The sequence below is a fragment of the Rattus rattus genome, chromosome 12 (genome assembly GCF_011064425.1).
Source record: "Rattus rattus isolate New Zealand chromosome 12, Rrattus_CSIRO_v1, whole genome shotgun sequence".
Lineage (NCBI taxonomy): Eukaryota > Metazoa > Chordata > Mammalia > Rodentia > Muridae > Rattus > Rattus rattus.
The window spans coordinates 57487012-57511378 of record NC_046165.1 but is presented as its reverse complement, the minus strand read 5'-3'; the positions used below and the strand labels follow the sequence as shown (position 1 = coordinate 57511378).

At 44.1% G+C, this 24367-nt stretch overlaps 1 protein-coding gene across 1 annotated transcript; it reads right to left on the bottom strand.

Annotated features, from left to right (window-relative positions):
* Positions 1–978: 978 nt before the first annotated feature.
* On the bottom strand, positions 979–23929 carry Bnip3l (BCL2 interacting protein 3 like). The gene is made up of 6 exons (XM_032917415.1): positions 23724–23929; positions 15444–15627; positions 9752–9824; positions 5187–5290; positions 4920–5069; positions 979–3574 (listed from the first exon to the last, which is right to left on the bottom strand). The coding sequence occupies exons 1-6, from the start codon at positions 23821–23823 to the stop codon at positions 3526–3528; spliced, it is 660 nt and encodes a 219-aa protein (XP_032773306.1). The 5' UTR covers positions 23824–23929; the 3' UTR covers positions 979–3525.
* Between the last annotated feature and the right edge of the window lie 438 nt (positions 23930–24367).

Here is a 24367-nt window from a genome sequence, read left to right as displayed (position 1 = left end):
GCCTGCAAACTGCTTCTGCTCTGAGTTGCCATTCCAACTCTGAATGATATGACAGGAGTTTGACAGTTTGAATACAAAGTAGGCCCACAGGCTCATGGGGTAAGAGCTTAATCCCCTGCTGTAAGTGGAAAAACTTGAGCTGACAAAGTATACCACTGGAGACCAACTTTTTTAAAAAAGATTTATTTATTTATATAAGTACTCTGTAGCTGTCTTCAGACACACCAGAAGAAGGCATCAGATCCCCATTACAGATGGTTGTGAGCCATCATATGGTTGGTTGCTGGGAACTAACTCTCAGGACCTCTGGAAGAGCAGCCAGTGCTCTTAACCACTGAGCCATCTCTCCAGCCCAGAGACTGATTTTGAAGGGTGGTCCTGAGTCCTTTCCTGTCTGCCACTACTGACTTTGGGTTAATTAGCCCTGTCTGACCCCAGTTCCTTTAGCTGTGAAGTCACCATCACTGATACTAACATCTGCCACAGTGCTCAGTTAGGGGAGTCCCCAGCAAGCAGATTTCTCTTAGAATGCAGGGCAGGTAACTTGAAGGGATACTGACCTACAAAGTCTGATTCTCTACACTGCACTGTACACTGAATTTTATACAACTCCACCACCTCACTTCAGGTTAAATTTTAATCATAGTCCCTACTTATGTGGGGATGAGGGAGTGCTGAGGTTAAATCCAGGACTTTACAGGGCAGGCAAACACTCTCTCCTTGTGAGCTGCATGTACTGTTCTACAGTAACCAAGATTAATGTCAGGCCAGCCAACCTCCAAGGCGATTACAAACCCCAAATGATTGAACACCACCATCTTGCTGACTGCTACTCCCAAACAAAAGGCTGAGCAGCACCACCTGGGCCAGTCAGGTCCTCTGGCCCCAGTGAGTGAGCTCTCCGTGGAGAGGGCTGCACGTAGACACAGAAAGGTTTTTCGGGCAACAGGAGCGAAGTCAAAACGATATTCGGACAGGCAAGTTTTGTGAGAGCTTTAATGGCACAAAATGTTTATAGCTACAAGTTACACATGTTCTGTAAACTGTAAGGAATGACGCCAGTGCTGACGAAGAGACAGACGAAGGATGCATGTCACTCTGGCTCCATTAATACCAGGAGGTCCACCAAACGCTTCACTGTGAGATTCGTCTCACGGGCTGTCTCCAGTTCACTCTTTACTGCAATTGAGTGACTCACTGTGCTGCCTCTGTGCCGCTTTTCTCTTGACCTACAGACATCTGAGCCAGGTTTCAATAAACTTAGAACAAAGCCTGCTTTTCATCCCAAATTGTAAACAGGAATAAAGCTTTTTAAACCTTATCTTAAATTTCAACTCTGTTGAATCCTGCTTTGTGATAGGACAATCTGTTTTCACTCAACAAGAATCTGTGTAGGAGCATGAACATCCTGTATGTTGGAACCGCAAACGGACATCGTACATGCTCACTGATGGACAGTTGCTCTGGGACATATTCCATGATTTTATTGATACTTTCAAAAACTGGCAAAACTAAATTTAGTTTTAATGTTGAGACAAAATCATAAATGTTCCCACAGTTCAATGGCACTGCCGATGAAACTGCTACTGAATTTAGAGAGGTGATGTCCGCCTGTAAGAGCATTAAAGAGTGATTCTGCTCTGCTCACACGTCAGTGCTGCAAACTGTGCTGCGGGTTCGCCTCAGCAGTCCTGGCAATTTGAAAAACAACAACAAAACAACAGGCCACCAGATCTGCTTTCTTCCTAAGAAACTCAATCATAAACACTTGAAGTAATAGGTGAGAAGGCAGATCAAGCATCACCAGGTTTAAGAGCAAGAAAGGAAAAGGGCAGAAGTCGCCCTCAAATCAGGTAGACATTAAATGCCAGAAAGAAAATAACTCACAAAACTATTTTGGATATATTATCTGTCTTGAAGATAAACAGCCATGTTCTTGAAAAATGACAGAAATGTCTTCTTATCTACCGTCCTTTCCATTTCCATATAACACACCAATTTTATAACCCTTTATGTGAGAGAAGAGTGAGTTTCTGCATGCTGGCAAACCTGGTTGCCAAATTTATTCAAGTCAACCTGGTGCACCGTGTGTGTAGGTTGCTAGCCTTGAAATTCACAATGGTTCTATAACTTCAGCAAAGTGTACATCATTAACAGTAATTATTTATATATAAGACACAGATTCCCTCAGAGTGATGCTGTGCTCTGAAATCTAACAAAATCTACTTGAGATAATCTGCAATCCTGATCCTAGCAATTTGGTCCTAAAGCTTCACATTTTAGAAACAGACAGAAGAAAGTCTGCCATTCAAAGAATTTTCTGAGTACTGTAGAGCATCAGGAATTTGACAGAACTGAGAAGACACTTACGTAAGACAGTCACGGGGGCCTGGGAGAGACTAAGGAGACCTTGGGAAGACTGTAGCCAACAACAGGAAGTAAGGACCCAAAGAGAGTGAATGGCATCTTTCCAGAACTTTATCAACTGTTCCCACAACCCAAGTCTACTTTTCCAAGTTACACAAGTACTTGGAATAACTCTGAAGTTATTCTTCAGAGTGTAAAGGCTCCAGAGTGTAAGCAAAGCTTCCTAAAACAAGAAGCCTCTATTAACACCATGAATCAGACTCGTTCCAAGTCTCTTCTTAGAAAAAAAGAAACTAGAAAAACAAAGAAAGTCATGAAAAATTCACATGCAGTTAACACATGAAAATACCAAACGCACGAAAATCTCAAAAGTAAGTTTCATGTATGTCTAGGCCTGAGACACTCCTTACAAATAAAGATTCTCTACCATAGAAAAGACAGCATTGCAATATACTGATGTTAAACCTGCGAGCATGCTCTCCACTCCTCTCTCCTGTCTGTCCCTCACACAGCTGTCTCCTACCCATTCAGGGCGGCAGGAGGCTGAGGAAAGAGCGGCTCCAGAGCTGCTTTAAAGTAATTTTTATTGCCCAGGATTTTTTTTCCTTGTGTTTTGCTTTTTTTTTTTTTTTCCTTTTTTGGTTGTTTTCATTTTATAACTATAAACTCAAGCTCAGGGAAGCTTGTTTTTGTCCTGGGAAACAAAACAAAGACTTTTAAACAAATTATTTTTAATAGTAATATTCATAGTATTATTTGCAAACCTGACCTCATTTAGAAAGAGATGTAATTGCATGGCTAGAACACAGCTTCTAGCATGAATGATGCAGATGTGACTAGTGATACTAAGAGGAGACGATGCACTGTTGACAAGATTATAATCTGCTGGTGGCGTTGCTGAAAAAAGCCCTTGCAAATTTCTAAACAACAGTAAACTCTGTTAGGAATCTCTAAAGTGTTTTACAGGCCAAAAAGGGAAAAAGGTTAGTAAAATGCCCCAACAGAGTTTGAGTAAAATACTGGATTTGAGAGTTACTTGGAATTGGGCATGTAAAAATAGGGTTGTAGGTGGGGATCATGCTTACAATAGGTCTCAAATTCAAACTACAATACACCACTTCACAGGCCACACGGATTCCCAGGGGCTTTTCGTCTCCCTCAGTAGGTGCTGGCAGAAGGTGTGCTCAGTCGTTTTCCGATATAGATGCTGTAAGGAAGCAAAGTGTATCATGTTTTCTATTTCCACAATTACAGCAGCCTGGCCCATAGGGTGATCTCTGCTGACAAGCTGGGACAGCTCTGAAAGCCCCAGTGCACGTTCCCCAGACTCCCCGACCACTCTTCGTCTTCCTCTACCTGTTAAAGCAGCATGCTCCAACTGAGGCACAGGCCACTGAGAGCTCGGAGCAAATGGCTCTAGGCACTCTGCTCCCTCTTTAAGTCAGGACTGGAGAACACAGGAGAGTGATGCTGTCCAAATCAAGCTAAGAAAATGAGACCCCTTCACAGCACACAGCAGAGCACTCCCCAGCCTCCAAGTTTCTTTCGGATAAAATGTTCTTTTGCTATTTCAAATCTAGAGAGAAGGTCCCAGAGCCAGTATTTTAAGATAGGACCTAACATGGCTTTCTAATACCAGGCGAGAACATGACCCTTTCAACAGCAAGAGCAAAATAGGCCAAGAAAAGCAGGCAGCATAATCCTCAACAATGTAACAGCAGTTTTTAAGCCTCCCTTTAAAACATTTTCTGTGGTAAATTTCCTTAGCACAAAAACAGCTTAAAGATTCATGAAAGCAAGAAATACTGCAAGCCCCAAACCAAGCTTATGAACTGAATAGTCAGCACATATTAAGAGTCCTCCCAAGCCCCAATCCCCAACCCTGCTTCCTCCACACGTGCCTTTCACTCAGCTGTCTGTGAATACTGGCCCTGGCTTTGGGAGAAGATCCTCTACAGGGCAGACAGTGACGGATGCACACCTGCCCATGCTCCAGAGCAGGCACTTCCATCTGCTATGCTGAGCCACTCACAGCCAGATCAGGAATGATCCACTTTCCATGCATCAGACACAGAAAAGGACTCACTGGGCATGCTCAGAGCACAGCAGGTAGGTCTTGAAACTAATATTAATTAAGCTAATGCTTACAAACTAAAATTTTTCAGAAGTATATTTTCTTAAATATCAAAATCAAGGGGTAAAGCTATTAATTGAAAAGACATGCCACAAGTTAATGAATTAAGGGAAATACTAGGTTGACTTTTTAATAAATGCCACAAAGTCCGAAAGACAAAAACGATACCCAAAGCAGCCTACCAGTGTATTCCAGAATCATCCTCCACAATGGTGTGTTTTACCATCTGGGGAAGGGAGGGCGATCATTTTTCATTTACTCCTATATTTATATTTAATAATTTATAAATTACTCACAATTAGCCAAATTTTAAATAACTCATAAAAGGTAAATAATCAGGGCTCCTTTCTTTCGATTGCCTTGCCCTTTCTTTTCGATTACCATTAAGTCACACAAACAGCTCCATTAGGGTACTTACCCCAGCCCCAAAGCCAACACGTGAGAGAGGAAGAGAGATGGGATGAAGACCTTCAGGAACTCTGCAGAGAAAATGCCCCTCTTCTTCATGGCTCCACTCTTCCTCATGCTTAGAGATGCTGCACGTTTAGGGTGTCTGAAATGGAACTCTCTGGGGAAGAAGTCCAGAGGCTGGAATCAGACCACAAGTGCTACAGACACCCAGTCTGAGCCAGCCCCTCCATGTGAGCACAGAAAGCACATCGACAAGACACATGCAGTCACTTACTTAGGTGGGATGTTTTCGGGTCTACTGGACCAGTCTGATACCCAGTCTGCACTTTTCTTCAAAGCCTCAACTTCTTTTTCTCCATCTACAACTTCTTCTTCTGACTAAAAAGAAGAATTAAACAGTGAGAAGGAACAAGAGAAACACAGAAAAGAACAATTCTTCCCCCCGGGACTGGGGACTGAACCCAGGACCTTGCGCTTCCTAGGCAAGCGCTCTACCACTGAGCCAAATCCCCAACCCCCGAACAATTCTTTTTAATCCCAAAACAAACTAAGTACAAAGTTGTGCACTGGTAATTTTGATGGAGGGAATGACCTGTTTCCTAAAACCGAAGCACAGACTGTAACCCTGGAAAAGCCCTCTGCAGGGATGTGGCGAAGCAGTGGAGTTGCTGCTGAACCTGGGGATGCACACACAGTATTTCACTGTATCCTTCTCAACATTGTACCTCCCTACATTGTACATATTTTCAACTGCATTTAAAACAAACATACCAAAAAGGAGATGGGAACAAAATAAACCTGTGAGAGAGTGGGTAGAGGGATGTGGTAAATCATGAAATTGCTGACCACCTGAGACCAACATCTACTAAAGCTGATCTCACTCGTTAACCTTTTCCTTGGTCAATTCCAAGCAGAAACTGCTGCACTCCACTCTACAGATAAGGACAAGGCTTGTGTGACTTGCTGAGGGCCAAGCAACTAAAGGGAGAGACCACTGTTTTTTAACCCAGGCAAGTTGCTCCAAAGACCCTTTCTTACTCTCTAAAGGATTATGTTTTAATATGAACATTTCCCAAGATTTTGAAAATATGTTAGTCAAGTTTTTCTGGAATAAACTATTTTGAAGTGAGCCAGAGGTTAACATGTATTGCAATAAATAAACAAACGAACGAACGAACGAATGAAAAAATTCTTTTTACTGTTAGTGATAATCTAAACTTTCAGGACAGAAGAAAAGAAAAACCCTTACATTTCCACAATCTTTTTCTTGTTTTTGTTTCTCTGAGACAGTGCCTTATTCTGTAGCCTAGGCTGACCTGGAATTCACTATGGGGCCAGGCTGGCCTTTGATCTCCCAAGTGCTGGGATTATAAATTTGAGCTACCATGTCTGGAAAACTCTTAACAGAAACCAAGGGGATGCCAAGTTCCTGAAAGTGACACATTAGTTGTATTTATTCAGTTTCAAAGGAACGTGAGGCTCTGACTACAAATCGGAGTCTTAAAGCTATGGAACACCCCACAGCTTTTGACTGACAGTTGAAGCCACCTGGCCATGCTCACAGGATGCTTTCCCCACATCCCCAGCTCCTCATGACTCAGCTGTCTGGGAGCTTGAGCCTGGCTCTACACAGAACACCCCTTTACTACCAAATCCAAGCCAAAAGCTCAGGGGATGTCTGCGTCCCTCTGTCAGCATAGTCCTTATCGAGTTCTGCTGAAGTTGGCAAATCCCACTGACTAACACAATGCAGCACTTAAGACAAGCTTTTCCCAGCAGGCACTGAGCTTCACTCGGAATCATGAACTGGCTCTGTAGAGTAACCCTGAACTCATCCTCAGGCAGAAATCAATCAGTAGTCATGCACTGAGTAACAAGCCCTGAGCAGCATGTGCACACACCACCTCTCAGTCTTCAGCCTACCACAGGTTATTCTTCTGTTTTTACTTTTTATTTGCTTATTTATTTATGGTGTGTAGAAGCCACAGGTCAACCTGCAGAAGCTGATTTATTCCCTCCACCATGTGGGTGCTGCTGCTTCAATGTGGGGGTGGAACTCAGGCGGTCAGACTGTCTTCCTGGTCCTCCTGGTTCTTTTGATTTGGTTTCAGCAACACTGGAGACTTAAACCCAGGACCTCCCACATGTTAGGCAAGAGCTTTGCCTCAGTAATGACACTCCAGCCATACAGCAGTTCGTTCTTAGTTCCTCCTTTGGCCTCCCAGAATTCCTAACTGCTTTCTGGTTTAGCTTAGGTATTTTTTAACCAGTTAATATTTTATTCTTTTCACAATACAAACAGTGAGATTTGTGCTCTGAATTTTCCAATATGATGAGATTTCCTCCAGAGGAGTAAAGCATAGTTACCTTTGGATTCATGTAGTTGTTTTAGTCTACAGACACAATTCTAACCTTAAACTGTAATATTTATTATGTTTCTGCACTATCCTGGGGTTTTGGAGAGGGGATGGTGAGACAGCCTCACCACACTCCAGGCTGGCCTCAAACATTCCTTAGAGCCTAAGCTACCCTTCAGATCTCATGATTCTTAGCCTGAGTCCAGAAACTGTAATATAGGACTTAATACTATGCTTGGTTCATTTTGAGATTTTGGCCCATCTTCCTGTGACTAAATATGGCAAAAGGGCACTGCATCTAACCACGGAGGACTCATGCTTTGCTCTTCCCTGGACATACACAGGCTTCCAGTCAAATATCTCAACTACCTCAGAGTCAGGGAGATAGGGAGGGGGTCAGTCCTTATCTTACACTCATTTAATTCTTCCTTTTCTGGCCCACCTCCAGTTCTCTTAAAGTCTCTCAGCAGGGATAGTAAACTGCATGCCTGTATCCATGTACAAATAAACCATAGTCTCACAAATCCCAACTCTGCGCTAGAGCCACTGCAAATAGCAAGAGTATCTGCATGACTGTGAACAGGTTTCCTGCTGCACAAGAGCCTCATGAGTACTGTTATCCTATCAGTAAGAAAGACACTCTGCCCTGGCTGGGCCAGCTTAGGAATCCTCACACAGGGTTCTGCAGTCCTGTCAGTTTATCTGTATGCCCAGCAAGCTGTCCTGGGACCAAGTCCCTTCGGAGGTTAGTCTCAGTGGAAGAACGAGTTAGACCATGGGTTTGGATCTACTGTCAGTCCTGACTCCAACCCTGACTTGGATTGTCATCTTAGGTGATAACCATATGAGGACCAAGTGTCTCCCCATTTCCCCTAGCTGGGCCAAGAACACTACAGTGCTAAACTGTGAGGTTTTCGGGTTTGTTTTGTTTACATAAACTCAGCACCCAGTACAGACTGGTAAGCACTGGTATTTTTCTTCACTTCTCTGGACAAAGCTGGAGCCTGACACCTCACCTATTCCTCACAGGTGCACATAAAGAGAAGAGGCAGCCTCAGTCAACTGCTCTTAACTTTCCAACACCAAACTTTCTAAACTCATGAAATATCCCTTTCCTAATCCCCAATGATTAATTTTTCAATTATTTCTTCAATTTTAAAAAGGCAATATAAAGCATCTACCAATACATCACCTTCATTTTAAAATTCTTACCCCACACTGTTTTTATAGGCATTAGGCTAGGTGTGCCAAAACCAATGCTATCCCTGCCTGCCAGCCTATCAGCATGGCTGGTCCCATGCTTAAGGTCAATCTCACTGGCAATCTGTCAGAATCTCATAAGCTCTCCTGAATTTCACAATTTCTTTTTAATTTTTTGATGGCTGAATTCAGCCCTAAAATCTCAGTTAAATTCAGTGACCGCATGTGCCTGACCACTGGTGTCCTTACTTTGGGCTCTGATGACCTGACATGGCTCAAGGGGCAGGGACTACAGGACTGCTGATGGTTTGACTCCAGAGTATGTTTATGGAGCTTCCCAACTGAACACTTGAAGATACTCTTTGGAATATGTATAAACAAAAGTAAATAGACTGAAGAACATATACAGCAGAACATCGGCTCCCTGCTCTCTTCTGTCCTGGGGATGTCTTTTGCCATGAATTTCATGTGCCTTTTCCACATCAGTTATACCATCCTGCCTGTGGCCAAACTCACATACTAGCCAGAGATTTAAACATTTCAGCAATCACTACCAATCTTCTTTATACAATAAAGTGCATCACAGAGTAAACTGGTAATCCAGGTTTTAGCATGTGAGCAGCTGAAGTGGGCTTACATAAGCCAGTGTTGAGCACAGGGATTTTCCAGCATCAGAAAAATAGCAAACGGGAGAGCAATGAGGTGTGGGGAAGCTGTGCAGTCTGACAGAAGACTAGAACCAGTACCAGGCACACTGCTCCAGCACAGGTGCCTATGCTCACAGAGTGAGAGGACAACGCAAACAAGGCATCAGCTGGCCTCATTCAGATAGCCACCAGTACCTCTCAACACCTAAACACAAGAGAAAATGACAAGGAACAAAGAATGCCTATCTTCCGCTTACTATCTTTATGCTTGCTGGTAAGAATGCAGAACATCAAGGGCCAGCCTTGTACAACTGTGAGCAGCCCAACAGTCAAAGAGACAGCTCCATGAGCTCAGAGAGACGCTTTCCCTCTGCACTCTGCAGTTAAACACACCAATGGCAAACTACTAAGTCCTGACGCTTCAGAATACAATCAGGTTTGGAGCCCAGCCCCAGTTTTCAGCCAACAAACTTGAGAGACTCTTTTTTTTTTTTTTTTTGGTTCTTTTTCTCAGAGCTGGGGACTGAACCCAGGGCCTTGCGCTTCCTAGGCAAGTGCTCTACCACTGAGCTAAATCCCCAACCCCGTGAGAGACTCTTATGTATTTTCCAAATCAAAGTAAAACACACACCTACCTGAGAGCTGTGGTCCCTGCTGGTGTGCATCTCAACATCAAACATTATTTGCCCGTCTTCTTGTGGTGAAGGGCTAAGAGAGAAAACTTAGTCATTAGTTTTTCTTTTCTTTTTTTTTTTTTAAAGATTTATTTATTTATTATATATAAGTACACTGTAGCTGTCTTCAGATACACCAGAAGAAGGCATCGGATCTCTTTACAGATGGTTGTGAGCCACCATGTGGTTGCTGGGAATTGAACTCAGGACCTCTGGAAGAGTAGTCAGGTGCTCTTAACCGCTGAGCCATCTCTCCAGCCCAGTTTTTCTTTTTCTTTTTCTTTTTTTACACTTTAGTTATTTTTCTGGACATGGATGTCTTTATGTGTGGCTGCACATAAGTTCCTGGCACACATGTGAAGGTCAGAGGACAGTTGGGAGTCTATTGTCCCCTGCCATCATGTGGGCTCTGGAAATAGAACTCAAAAAGTCATTAGGCTTGGCAGCAATCCCCTTTACTACCTGAACCATCCAGCTAGCCTTCCCAGTAGTTTTAGTTCTTGGTGTCATATCTTAAGACTTTATTGGAAAACAGAAAACTGAAAGCTACAGCAAGCTAGCTTGGAAACAGGAGCAAATCTGAAAGTCTATCAAACACCAAGTAAGCGAATTGTATGTGAGACAAAGTGGTGAATGTAATGGAGCAATCATGCAAAATGCTCGGACTGTCAGAAGTAATGAATGCCTTCACAGGGATAACGCCAGAGAACACAGGCGGCCCGATGATGTAGATGCATCACACTTTCTTGTACCACTGTCCAATCCAAACAGCCTGAGTTCTTTTGTACAAGCCCCCAGACCTTAGCACAACTGGATGCCATGCCAGAAGCACCATTCTGAGTTTAAAACCCAGCATAGAGTCCCCAACACATGCCAAAATAGAAACAAAGACCTAATCTATGAAAACCTCATTCATAATCCCAGGATCCAAGAAAAGTCCCTGGATGTATTAACTCTGCTTTTTTGGCTTCTGTAGTTTCACTGTTTGATAACTGAAGTGTGACAACCAGGATGTGGGTTTTGTGCATAAAAGACAAAGAATTAATGATGCTCAGGGGCTGCATGATCAAGGCTAGCTCTCTGCACAGCCACCAGCCAGCAATACACTTTCTGTGTGGCATTAAGAGTGTTGGTGTGTGTTCCCTGATGGAATTACCTCACAACACTTCCGCTCAACACTTTTGTGCACACACAACTCCTCAGCCTTTCTCAGTCTCTTTAGAGGTTTCTGTGAGGCAGAAACTGCTCTTATGATTCTGTCAGGGCATGTCCTTTCGCTGCCAACCTCTTGTGAGTATACACTACAGCTTTTAAAGGCTACACAATACATGTGTTGGTCCGTTTTATGTCAACTTGACACAGCTAGAGTCATTTTCTAAAAGGGAATCTCAATTGAGGAAAACCCCCCATCAGACTGGCCTGTGGACAAGCCTGTAGTGAATTTTCTTGATTAGTGATTGATGTGGGTCCAACTCACTGTAAACAGTGCTACCCCTGGTCGACTGGTCCTGGGTGCTCTAAGAAAGCAGGCTGAAGAAGCCTGGAGGAGCAAACCAGTAAGCAGCACCTCGTGGCCTCTGCTTTGGTCCATGCCTTGAGTTCCTGCCCTGCCTTCCTTGGATGAAGGACTATAAACTGTTAAGATTAAACAAGCCCTTTCCTCAAGTTTCTTTTGGCCACGTGCCTCATAGCACAGAAACCTTAAAACAGTATGTGATACCACCACAGATTGAATGCAAAAGTGGGTGAGAAGACAGATGCCCTTTAGGTCAAAACTGAAAAAGTGAAATTGTCAACAACTGCTATCCATAATATTTCTGGTTATGGAGCTGGCATGGTAACACACCTTTAATCCCAGTACTTGAGGCAGGTAGAACTCTGTGCCATTAAGGCCAACATGGTCTACACAGGTGTTCCAGGACCCATCTCAAACAAACATAAAACAAACAAAAAATCCAAAGCCAAGTAAAAATTTAATTATAGGAAATAGGTATTTTTCATCAAGAGTCTGTATGGGTAGGTGAGATGGCTCAGTGGGTGGAGATGCTTGCCTGGGAACCTGAGCTTGATTCCTGGAACCTACTTAAGGTACAGGGAGAACCAAATCCAAAATGCCCCTCACCTACACATAACACACTAGGACACACATGTGCACAAATATGGCAAGATATATGATCAGTTAAATTTTAAAGAAGTCATAAATAGAAATAGAAAAGATTCACATCAAACAAGGATCATATACATTTATTGTCTTTGTGATGATAACACCATGACATCAAAGTGTATGGCCAACCTCATACAACTATGACCAGACCCAACAGTCGAAGTGACCTACTACTTAGAAGGACTTTCCCATAAGTCCATAGAAATGTTGTACTGTTGACACCAATCTTTGCTAGAGAAATACTCCCTTCTTCACTGGCAAGCTGGTTACACCGGAGGATTCAGAATGCCATCAACCTGGAGCCCAGCACCTCTCAGGTTCACCTGGGGAGCCTGTTAAGCCACTGCAATATGTTTCTCTTGCACTGACAGCCAAAGGAAGAGCTCTAAGGATGAGCCTACACTAGGCTTTTGGACATTGCCTTGAGATGGCAGGAAAAGAGCACAAAGCAAGGAATGCTGGGACATTTTATAACCACCACTACAGTGGCTGTCCTAGAACTAAGAGATCTACCTACCTGTCTCTGGAATGGTGGGATTAAAGATGTGTACTACCACATCTGGCATGCAATAGCTTTTAAACAAAACATCTGTAAAACAGGCTAGGCCTAGTGGTGGAGGCCTGAAATTCCAGCTATTTGAGACTCTGGGTCAGGGAATTTTCACCCAGCCTATGCAACTCAGCAAGGCAGTTCTAAAACCAGAGTCACAAGAGGGTTAGGAATGCAGCTCATGGGCTGGAGAGATGGCTCAGCCATTAAAGACTAGGCTCACAACCAAACCTAGTTTGGTCCTCAGCACTTTGAGAAAAGTAGAGAAGGGGAGACAGAAAGAAAAGGAAAAAGGAGGAGAAAATGTACATCAGCTGTGACTAATGTCCAACAATTCGAAGAACTCTTCCACCTACCTACATTGTAGGTCCTACAAGAAACGCTTACTAATAACCAATTGCAAGTCAAACGACACAAATCTTCAAAGCAGTGTTGTGTGTTTGGTGCACACGTCGGTGCAGGTTCAAGTGTATGATCTGTAGAAGTTGGAAGTGACTCTTACTACATTCCTCTTTGCTCTCCATCTTAAGATAAGGTGGTGTCTCTAACTGGACCTAGACCCACTGTCTCAGCAGGATTAGCTGGCCAGGGGGCCCCCTTGCCGTTCCTCATCACATTCAGGAACCCGAACTAAACTGACCCTGGGAAGATGACTTCATAGTCTGTCTCACACATCACTGCCATCATAAGCTAAACAGGCTGTCCAACAAGCGACTTCTTTGTACCCTGTGAAGAACAGGCTCATGGTACCAACGATCAATCTCATGCTAGCACATAAACAAAAATAGTCTAGAGAGCAGAAAGCTTCAGGAACCCAAAGAGAAAGCTCTAGAAATCCTTCAGCAAATCTGTGATGGTTTGTATATGCTTGGCCCAGAGAGTGGCACTATTAGAAGGAGTGGCCTTTTTGGCAGAAGTGTGTCACTGTGGGTGTGAGCTTTAAGACCCTCATCCTAGCTGCCTGGAAGCCAGTCTGCTCCTGTTTGCCTTGGAACAAGATGTTGAATATATCAGCCTGCCTGGGCACTGCCATGCTCCCTCCTTGATAATAATGGACTGAACCTCTGAATGTTTTCCTTATAAGAGTTGCCTTGGTCATGACGTCTGTTCACAGCAGTAAAACCCTAACTAAGACAAAGTCCCTTGATACAAAACTTTATTCTGGCCAGGCATGGTAGCATGACCTTTTCCAGCACTAAGGAGGCAGAGACAGGCAGATCTCTGTGAATTTGAGGCCAGCCAGGCTATACATTTCATTCTAGGCCAGCCAGAGCTACGTAGAGACCCTGCCTCAAAAACAAACCAACAAAACTACTGAAAAAAACAGACTAGTGCTACAGCCTCCAGAATCAAGGGCAGCTATTCAGAAAAAAACACGTGCTCACTTCTGCTTGTGACAGGAGAGTCAGCAACAAGGCAGAGGCGACATGGGGGGTGGCAGGGTGCTCACTGTGCCAAACAGCCAACCAACCTGTCTTCCAGCTGCCTTGGAGAGAGGACTGGGTCATAAGGCATACAGGAAGGTCAGGTATGATTTAACTGCTTTCTCTTTTTCTCAGACAAAAATTAACCATGTACTATAGATGAAACACATAACAGCTAAGACAAACATGCACAATCTCTTCCTCTAGTCCTACCTACCCTGCTGCTTTCTAGACATCCCTCAATCTTCTTCCTGTGTATGTGCATCTTCAACATGGTGAATAATCAGCCAGCTGCAAATGAACCAGCACTGAGAAGCCTGTGAGGCTAACATTGTGCCAGGGACTACACTAACAATTTCTCCCTATTTCTGGGGATGGGTTATTACTGCGTATGGTTATGTAGTCAGGCAGGCCTTCTTCTTGTAGAAATATGTCTGCTCAGCCTCTCGAATGATGAGACTATAGGTATGTCTTAACTGTATGAACTTAGAATTGTTAGTATTATTTAATACCTAGTTTCTCAGGAAGGGAAAGGAAAAAAAAAAGCTCAAACTGAAAATTAATCACTTGTTTTCCTTTCCTACAGCTTTCTGTATTTTTAGTCCTCACCATAAAAATCAGGTTTTCAGAGGCAAAGAAGCACACAGCTATGTAAGAAGTGGGTAACACCTCCTCTGAGAACACACTGCTTACTGAGAGTCACAGAGCCACAGACACGGCTGTAACCTCCGTCAACTTGCAGACCTGTAAGCTGAGCATTTATTAAGTGTCTCATGTGTGCCAACCTTTTACTATGAAGGGTGAAAGAAGGCCACATGGTTCTCCCTGCTTCTGCTGCCTAGAAAGGGACAGAGATTTGTTATTGTGAGTCATAATATGGGCCCAAAAAACAGGAAAATGGGATAAACTCAGATGAACTCTGAGATTACATTAATGACACTAAATTTTACTTTCATTTTAAAATTGCATTTAGTTTGTGTGTATAGATACATGTGCGGGTGTGTATGTGGAAGCCAGAGGACAACTTGAGGAAGTCAGTTCTCGCCTTCTACCATGTGGGACTGAAGATGAAACACAAGTCAACCAAGCTTGACATCGAGTGCTTAACCACCTTGTTGACCTGTTACTCAATTTCAAACTGATAAACATCTAAAATTAATTTAATCTGAGAATAAAAATGACAATGGAGGTAGGCAACTCAGGTGCCTATCCAGCAGCTATTCAGTTATTAATTTAATTTTCTTGAGACAAGACCTCACCACACAGCCCTGACTGGCCTGGAACTCAAGATGTAGTAGATCAAGCTGACCTCGAACTCACTGCCTCTAACTCCAAGTACTGAGATTAACGGTGTGCACAATCATGCCTGGCCTAGCTGCCTAGTTTAAACATGTATGCTACAATAAGTCTGGAGGCCTATTCTACTAATGAATATTTAGGCAAATGAGCTTGCCCCTTATAGAGTTAACTTTATAGCCACTCAACTCCCAACTTAGCACCCAGAGCTTTACTTACCTGTCACAGTGAGAACTGCCTCTTGAGCTGCTCTGTCCCGACTCATGCTGTGCATCCAGAAGGATCTTCTCCATGTCTCCATTGTGGATGGAAGACGAGGAAGGAACGTGCTCCAGGCCCCCATTCTTCCCATTTCCATTATCGTTGCCATTGCTGCTGTTCATGGGTAGCTCCACCCAGGAACCTGTTGGATGGGTCAGATAATAAGTCAGAACCACGGCAGGGCCAAAATCCCTCCTGTGCACACAGATGTCCATATGCTGGGTTCAGATAAGAATTCTGACTCGCCTCAAACAGAAGCCAAAGTCTTCTGAAGAAAATAAACATGAAGGAAGTCAAGAAGTCCATGCTGTTATGCCCCACAGGGACTCATGCATCAAAGCACTCAGAAGGTAGAAATCTGAAACTACGACCATGTGCTCTCCGGCCGCTTTTCTTTTTTGTTAAAGCTTAATTTGTATCCAATCAATGCTTTGGTGAAAATTCAGGCCATTCTTCAAAACTTACATACCTCTTTCTTTACTAGACAGGATGTTACCTTTAACATTTCACTTACACACAAAGGCACTCGCCATGTGCGCTACAGGATTCCTCAGCTCTTTAGGAATGTGCACTAAATTAAGTCAACGTATGACTTAGCGACATCCCCCGGTTCATCTTAACAATACAACAACTGTCTACTAACACAAACTGAAAAGGCTCGTGGAGTGGAAACCTGAATGTAATCACAAAGCCCCCAAATAGCTCCCAAAGCCGGAGCATGCAGTAATGCAGCTGGTCCTTAATGAAGCCAGGTAAGATTAAAACTTGGCGGGTGGGGAGCACGGCTCCATTCCACAGATGTGCATCTCTCTCCTTTGCTACTCGCTTCAAGCCTTTCTCTTCTACACCAAACATACCTTGTCAAGTTGTTCCTTCCTTTTTTTCTCCCAGGACCTCTACTTTCTAGAGTTTTCATTAAGTCCTAAGGGTATGGAGGAGGGAGAAGCCACTGTAGATGGGCTACAAGCAGAAAAAAAATTGGGACAAATAGTTGAAGGGGGTGGGACCAAAAGAAAATGGGATGGGCCTTTATAATCTGAATGTTTTGAAAGTTCTTATTGGCCCAGTAAGTTAAATGATTAAGGTTCTTAAAATTTTAATAGGAATTAACAGTAGCCAATTAGTCAACTTGACAAAAAAGACATGCTCTACATTCCCTCAGTACAATACTTTGCTTTAGGAAATATGACCAGCAGCCAGGTACAATGCTCACACGTGTACTCTGGAGTCTGAGGCAGTATGATGATCAAGAGTGAGGCCAAGGCTGGCCGAGGCTACAGAATAAAGCTCTAACTCAAAAGGAAACGAAAAAACAAATAAAATTTCCCCCTAAACCAAACTAACAACCTCCAAAATGTAACCTAGCAGGTCAGCAGGGCCAACTCTCTCTAAATCCTTAGCAGATCAGTCAGAATCGTCAAAGACTACCTCAAACCCTAAAATACACCCAAATGAGTCAATGACACCAGGCCTAGAGGGAGGCAACAGCTCTTCTGGCTGGAATGGCACTCCAGCCTTTAACCCCTCCTGTCCTCACTCAGTGTCATCAGTATACAGAGCTGTGATAGAGGGACCTACTTCCCAGAGCTGCCAGAACCAACCACATAACATAAACTGCAGGCCAACACTTACTGACATACTAAGGAGTTTGTATCTGTTACTAAAGGGTTAGCTGTCTCTCCATCAAAGGCAGCGCCTCCTCCCTCTGCCCCTTGCCAGCAGTCTTGAAGTCACCAATTAATTCCAAACAACACAGGCAAACAGCACCTGGCCTCATTCTACACCTACGTGAGGATGGGCATGGACAGAACCCGGAAGGATGAGCACGTAACGCCAGTATCGTTAAAGAGAGATCTTTAGCTGGCTACAAACGTGGCAGAGCACATCTAAATTTAGATCTCTGTAAAATATTCTAGAGGGAGGGACAGAGAGAATAAACAATTTTCCCCCTACTCCCACTGCTTCTAGGATTTCAAGCATCTGTTAAAACCAATGGTATTGGTTCTTGTAGACAGCCCACTGTGCAAAATAAACAAAACCAACAAAGCCCAGGGCTGCTCTGGCAAAAGCGCTGAGGACCCAGGGCTTCAGATAGATACTCAGACAATCAACATGTGCTTGGAAAATCTGATCAAAGGAAAACGGTGGCCACAGTGCCTGGGTTTCTTTCTGCTCCTCACTTTTCTTATGGATTTCCAACCCACCATGCCAACTCTACTTTCTGCTTTAAACATATACAGTCACTACGTTTAACGTTAGGAACTGAAGAAGACACACCTAGAAAAGTTTAAAAGTGATTCCTGCCGTGACCTCAACAGCCTGAAACACAATGCCCTCTTCCCACTGTTAATGTCTTCGCTAGGCATGCACCAGCACCACAGTTAACAGTGCAGCGTGCCGACACACCTCATCCTAATGCTAACAACTTGTGCTTGGACAGGTGCCTTGGTCTGTGTCTCAGTTTCCTTATCTGTAAATAAGGATAAATGCTGTATCTATTTCAGAGTTACTAGGATGGCACAAATAAAGCACACAGAAGATTGTAGTACCAGGGCAGAGAAGTGCCACATACAGGTCAGGTCAGTCATTATGGTAAAGTATAGTCTGTATGTCTTCAAAAATCACAGGACTTCAAAAGTATGTTCCTTAAGCTCAGAGGTGTCTGTATATAAAACTAAGATTCAGGGCTGGAGAGAGGGCTCAGCAGTTAAGAGCACTGGCCACTCTTGCAGAAGACCTGGGTATAATTCCCAGCACCCACAAGGAGGCTCACAGTCACCTGTAACTCCAGTTCCAGAGGATTCCATACCCCCTTTCTGGACTCCTTGGACACCAGGCACACATGCTGTGAACATACATGAAATGCAAGCAAAACACACATACAATTTTTGTTTAAATCTTAAAAACAAAGCCCTAATAATTCTTCTTTCCTCCCATTTCTAGTGCCAATTTTTGTGGGGTGTTTTTGGGAGGGAAGGTTGTTTCTTTGTGGTATTGGGGGACTGAACCCAAGTGCAACAGGCCTAGGTAACCCAAGCTTTGATTGTGATTTGCTAGAAATGGTTTCATGCAACCCAATATATACCTCAAATTCCAACACCTTGAGTGCTGGGATTATAGGAAGGCACTCTACACCTGACTCCTATTCCTACATCCAGAGGAAATCACTTAAATGGTTTCAAATGGAAATTTCTACAAGTAGTTTTTTTCTTATGAAAAAAATTTTTGGGGACTCAGAGTAATGGCTCAGCAGTTATGAGCACTGGCCATTCTTCCAAAGGACTTGGATTCAATTCCCAACACTAACATGGCAGCTCAAAGCTGCTCTGTAATCCCAGTCACAGGAGACCTGACACACAGACACTCACAGAGGCAGAACATCAATGTACATAAAATAGTTTTTATATTTATTTTTTTGTTTTTCCAGATAGAATTTCTCTGTGTACCCAATTGTCCTGGAACTCACTCTGTAAGTTCGAAAATTATTTTTTTAAAATAAACAAATGGAACTGTACTATATATAAGTTCCTCTAAGTCACTGGTTCTCAACCAGTAGGTCATGATCCCTTTAGGAGTCACACATCAGATATCCTGTACATCAGATTTGTGACAGTAGCAAAATTACAGCTATGAAGCAGGAACAAAATGATTTTATGGCTGGGCGTCCTCATGTTCCACAACTGAGGAACTGCATTAAAGGGCCAAAGCACTCGGAAGGTTGAGAACCACTGTGTTAAGTACTGACTTTTACCTAAACTCTGAAAAGCCTTTCAGTGTTAGTGTGTGCATTCTTCTGAATACCTCGAATCTCATTTTTAAAATTTTACAACTTCATGTGCATGGGTGTTTGGCCTGCATGATGTCTGTGTACCATGTGCATGGCTGGTGCCTGTGAAGGCCAGAAGAGGGTGTCAGAGCCCCTTTAGTTGGAATCAGCAGTTAGAGCCACTATGTGGTGCTAGGAGTCAAACCTGAGTCCTCTTTAAGAGTAGTCAACACTCTTAACCATTGAGGCCAGTTACCTGAAATCTCACTTTTTATAAAGACACAGCATACTTTTAACTATAATCCAATGACAATTACCCAGAAGACTATATTCCCAATATTTTATTACACTGCCGCCGGAGTAAGTGAACATTCTGAAAGGTCATCTGACAGTATCTAACCAGAGTCTTAGAAGGCTAGATTATCTTTAACTCAGCAACTGTCTTTTAGAGACAGTCTAAGTATGTGTAATATGCACCTGTGTGACTGCATGTGTATTATGGAGACCAGAGGTCAACCTCAGGTAGTTCCTCAAGAGCCATCCTCCTTGTTTTCTGAGACAAGATCTCTCCTTGACCTGGAAGCTGATAATTAGGTGAGGGTAGCTAGCCAACAGGCCCCAGAGATCTATCCATCTCTGCCTTCCCAATGCCAGGATTCCAAGTGTAGACCATTATGCCTGGTAGATTCTGGGAACTCAAATCCCCACACTTGCAATGACTTTAATGATGGAGCCATCTTCCTGACTCCAGCTGTATTCTCTGTGGAAGCATGCTGTGCCATAGAGAAAGCTAGGTATACATTCCTTACAAGGAAACATATTAGACAGGTGTGGTAGCTCACACCTGTAACTTTGGCCAGTGGGTGTTTGAGGCAGGAGGGTTGCTACAAGTCCAATCAAGGTCATTATGGGCTGCACAATGAGACCCTGTCTGAAAACAAAACTAAATAATCTGGTGTTGATAACAGAAATAGAAACATTTTAAAACATTAGGTTTATCTTCTGAGTATGACCCAAAAAGAAAAAGGGGAGGGGAATTATTTCTTTTGTTATTGTCTTTCACTTCATGCCTAGGCTGTCCTGGACCTTACTCGTTATGAGGTCTACGTTACCTTAGCCATGGTCCTAACTCACTTACACTCTCGGGTTCTCTTAATGTGCCACTTCTGCCAATCCTCACAAACTCCCCTAAATACTTGGAAAGGAAACATGGTGAAGATTTCATGTAATCCAAAAAGTACATAGAGGAAACCACTTCCAAGGCAGTTAGTTCTCTTCTTAACAAGAAAGCTTGACAGAAAGAGCTGAAGTAGTTATTGTTAAAGGACGGGGACTGTTTACATGTTCAAAGCCGCTCCTTTGTGCAAGTTTGTACAAAGGCATGGAGACTTATTTTCTAACTGAAGTCTTCTGGAATGGCTAGGGAAAGGCATTTCTGGTTCTGGTCAGTAACTGATCATCACACTTACTACTAAGCTTCTCACCAACAATTAAATCCCCTTACACATCACAGGAAACACTCTTTCTCATTTCCCCCCAACTTTTCAAGTCACTAGCACAGAATTAGGGGTTCTGACAGCCCTTCTGTCTGCTTGTTTCAGGTACTAGATGCTGGGATCCCAGATAATCACGCAAGAGTCTGGCACTCTACTGTACAGTGGGTACACTAGTGACTGACAAAGGCATCACATGTGCCACAGCCTGAATCTCTTCCCAGGAGTTAATGAGAGTTATGACACCACTCTGATCTTCCTTATGCGGTCCTTGCAGTCTCCTATGTGTCTTATTCATATCTTGAGAAACATGACAGTTTTCTTAATTATTAAAGTAACAACTGGAAACCTCCTTTTAACTTTGCAAGAGGTTTAGGTATTTGCTCTCCAACAGTCTCTACAGTGTTAGACAACAGAATCGGAGAAAGGTTTGACTCTTTCAAATATATCAATATTTTGGGCTGGAGAGATGGCTCAGTTATTAAGAGCATGCACTGCCCTTACAGAAGAACAGAGTTCAATTCCTAAGACCCATATCTGTTTGTGTTCCAGATCTTAAGGACCTAACAACATCTGGACTCTATGAGTACCTGCATTCACTAAAGTGGACATACTTCAACACAGGTGTACACACACACACCCCTAAAAATAATCCCTAAGAAATTTCAATAATTTGCTATTAAAACTCTGCTGTGGGGCTGGAGAAATGGCTCAAGAGTTAAGAGCAGTATCTGCTCTTCCAGAGGACCTGGGTTGGATCTATACTCCAGTTCCAGGGGATTTGATAACCTCTTCTGGCCCCGTGGGCACTAGGTATGCACATGGTGCACATACATACATGCAGGCACACCCATCACATTAAAAACAAACAAACCCTCTGCTGTGATCCTTGAACTAAAGATAAAAATCCCAAGCCAGCGATAATCTGTGCGAGTTTCAGCTGCTGTTTTCCACAGTTGTGGAACCATGGCCAGCAAAGTGCTTGGACTTATCAGCAATTAGGATAGTTTTAGATGTCTGAATAAGTTTTGCCCAGGGGGGTGGGGGAGTTCACTCGGAAGGTTCAATAAGGCTTGTTTTGTTCAATCCAGGGTTTAAAAAGCAAACAAAGAGGCAAGGATAGTAATTAAACCTGGCATTATCCAACAGCTTTCAGTAACTTTTAAAAGTGCAGTTTGCTTAGCCTAAGTACAATACTTTCTATCAAGCAGATTTCCCAAGTAACATCTGGTATCACATATGGGATGGAGGTTCTATAAAGCCACTAAAAAAACGAAGCTGGTTGGCCAGTGACAAACTCCTCCCAGGTCTGTCAGACTTTGGGATAAACAATCACAGAGCTAACCCTTTTCAGTTCTGTTGTTAATAGAGAATCCAAGGACAAAGAAAATCCCTTTGTACTTCACATCCCACACTAACCAGACATCTAAGTAGTACGAAGACGCTGAACCTCAGAACGGACCAGACAGAAGACACACATTCAGAAGCGTGCTGAGTCCAAGAGAAGGCTTCTGAAAGCACCAGAGGGACTCAGAACATGTTATTTCTTTCTCTCGTTTCTAAAACTTAAAATTCTGAATTATGTGACATGAGTGAAATTTAAGGACACAATTGACTAAATCTTTGTGAAAGCCACCATTTAGAGAAGTTATCAAATAGTGCTTATCAAAATATGGGGCAGGGGCAATGTGTCTTAAAATACCCAAATTGTTACTTAAAATACCCGAATTGTTACTTAGTTTTTTTGGTTTTGTTATTTTCTGACATAGTCTGTCTCTGGGGCCCAGGCTTACTCCACTTCCCTAGAGCTGGAATGGCGGCCAAGAGCCACCACACCCGGTTACAATACCAAATGCTCTTGCAGTCATCCTCTAGGCTCAGTAACAGGTCTTCACTAAGTCGTTTTTGGCCACCCTGAAGCAACCCCTCTTATGAAAGACACTGCCTGACCTTTAAGCATGCAAATGGCTTTTAAAGAACTTTATCTGGCCCTGTGTCGACTACCACCACCCACTACCTCTTTCATTAAGACATGAAATCCAAACAGAAAGATTGGGCAAGAAGGCCGGGTGATCTCACAACAGTGGACACTCTGGGGACAAGATGTCTGTTTGACTGCAACTCTATCCTTACCATCAACTTACAATTGCCAATACCTGTGCCCTGTGTCTGTTGTGCTGTTTACTGTATTTTCTGAGGTCCACTGCAGATTTGGTCGAAAGGGATGTGATTTCAGGGCATGTGCTGGACACTCAATCCATTTAACATAAGAAACAGCACGTTTAAAGACACTAGTATGTTAGCCGCCTGTCACCCCAGAACTTGGCAAAGTGGAAAGCAGGTAGGATCAGGTCAGACTCAGCAACACAAGTGCAAGCCCTGCCTGGGCTACATGAGACTATCTCAAAAAAAGAAAAAGCAGTAAAATATGAGTTCAAGGTTAACAGCAACAAAAAACTCACATGAGGAACTTGGGAATTTTTCAGACAAAAAAAAAAAAAAAGAAAAAGAAAGAAAGAAAGAAAAGAAAAAGGTAAATGTCAGAGGCGGAGCAAGCACCCTGAAAGAAACTCCGATGACCCCTGGACTGGAGTGCGGTAGGAGGCAAGCCCAGCACGCACACCTGCGGGGCCGCACGTCCACCCGCCACGCCCGGCCAGTCGCGTCCATCTCCGGGTGTCCCCGCCGCACGTCCCATGCCCCCCTCGGCAGGCCAGCTCCAGCTTGCCGTCCACAGCTGCGTGCGCCGCCGGCTCCAGACGCCCACCGCGACCCTAAACCTCTGTGCCCAGAGCGCAGGCCAAGAGCCAGCCCCGAGCGCCTGCTCCTGACCGGAGGGCGTCGCTGTCACTCACATGCCGCAACCTCGACCCAAACCAATGGGCTGCCGTCTGCTCCCGCCCCCCTTTCTCCCCCCACCGCACGGCGGCAGCGGCTCCTCCCCCATCCCTCCGCTGAGCCCGGCGGCCCCGTGCTCACTGTTGAGGCCAGCGGGCGGCGGCAGGGACTGCTCCCCTTCCTCGCAGTTGTTGTTGTTGTTGTTGTGCAGGGGCGGCGGCGGCTCGACTAAGTGAGACATGGTCGGGAGGCTGGAAGCGGCACGGCCGCAGGACGACAGTATCCGGCTCTCGGGCAGCAACACAACAAGTCGAGTCCCCCCGCCCCCTTTTCTGCGCCTGCGCACTCCCTCCCAGCGTGACGTCAAAACCTTCCCGGGCCACGTGATGACAACACAGGCAGCCGGACTATAGGGTCTGAGCGGGGGAGAGGGGGCGTGACCAGGCCGAGTTGAGGCGGGGCATTCGCCAACTCCTCGGGACTTGCGGTGCGGAAGTCGCGCTGACTCGGGCGCCAGGAACGAATTCCTGCGAGTCAGTCGCAATAGCCGGAAGGGCTGAGCTAGGAAGTTGACACTGGATTGAGAATGGGAAGGAGTGTGCAGCCCGGAAGCTCCGGGCGTGAATGGAGCCCCTCCCACGCCTGCAACATCCACGTAAGGACTCACCCCAGGCTTTAAAGAAGCAGAAAACCCCAGTTCCTCCCCTGGTGAAACATCCATTTGTGCCTCCCACAGGATACGGTGTGAGGTACCTTGGAGCTAATCACATTGTTGGAATTTCTAG

Excerpts from the sequence above, each read along its gene's own strand:
- Bnip3l (XM_032917415.1), bottom strand. The coding sequence starts at position 23,823 with ATGTCTCACTTAGTCGAGCCGCCGCCGCCCCTGCACAACAACAACAAC. Across the intron at positions 15,628-23,723 it reads GCCGCCCGCTGGCCTCAACA|GTTCCTGGGTGGAGCTACCC; the intron begins GTGAGCACGGGG and ends CCCATCCAACAG. Across the intron at positions 3,575-4,919 it reads GTGTTGGCTTTGGGGCTGGG|CATCTATATCGGAAAACGAC; the intron begins GTAAGTACCCTA and ends GCTTCCTTACAG.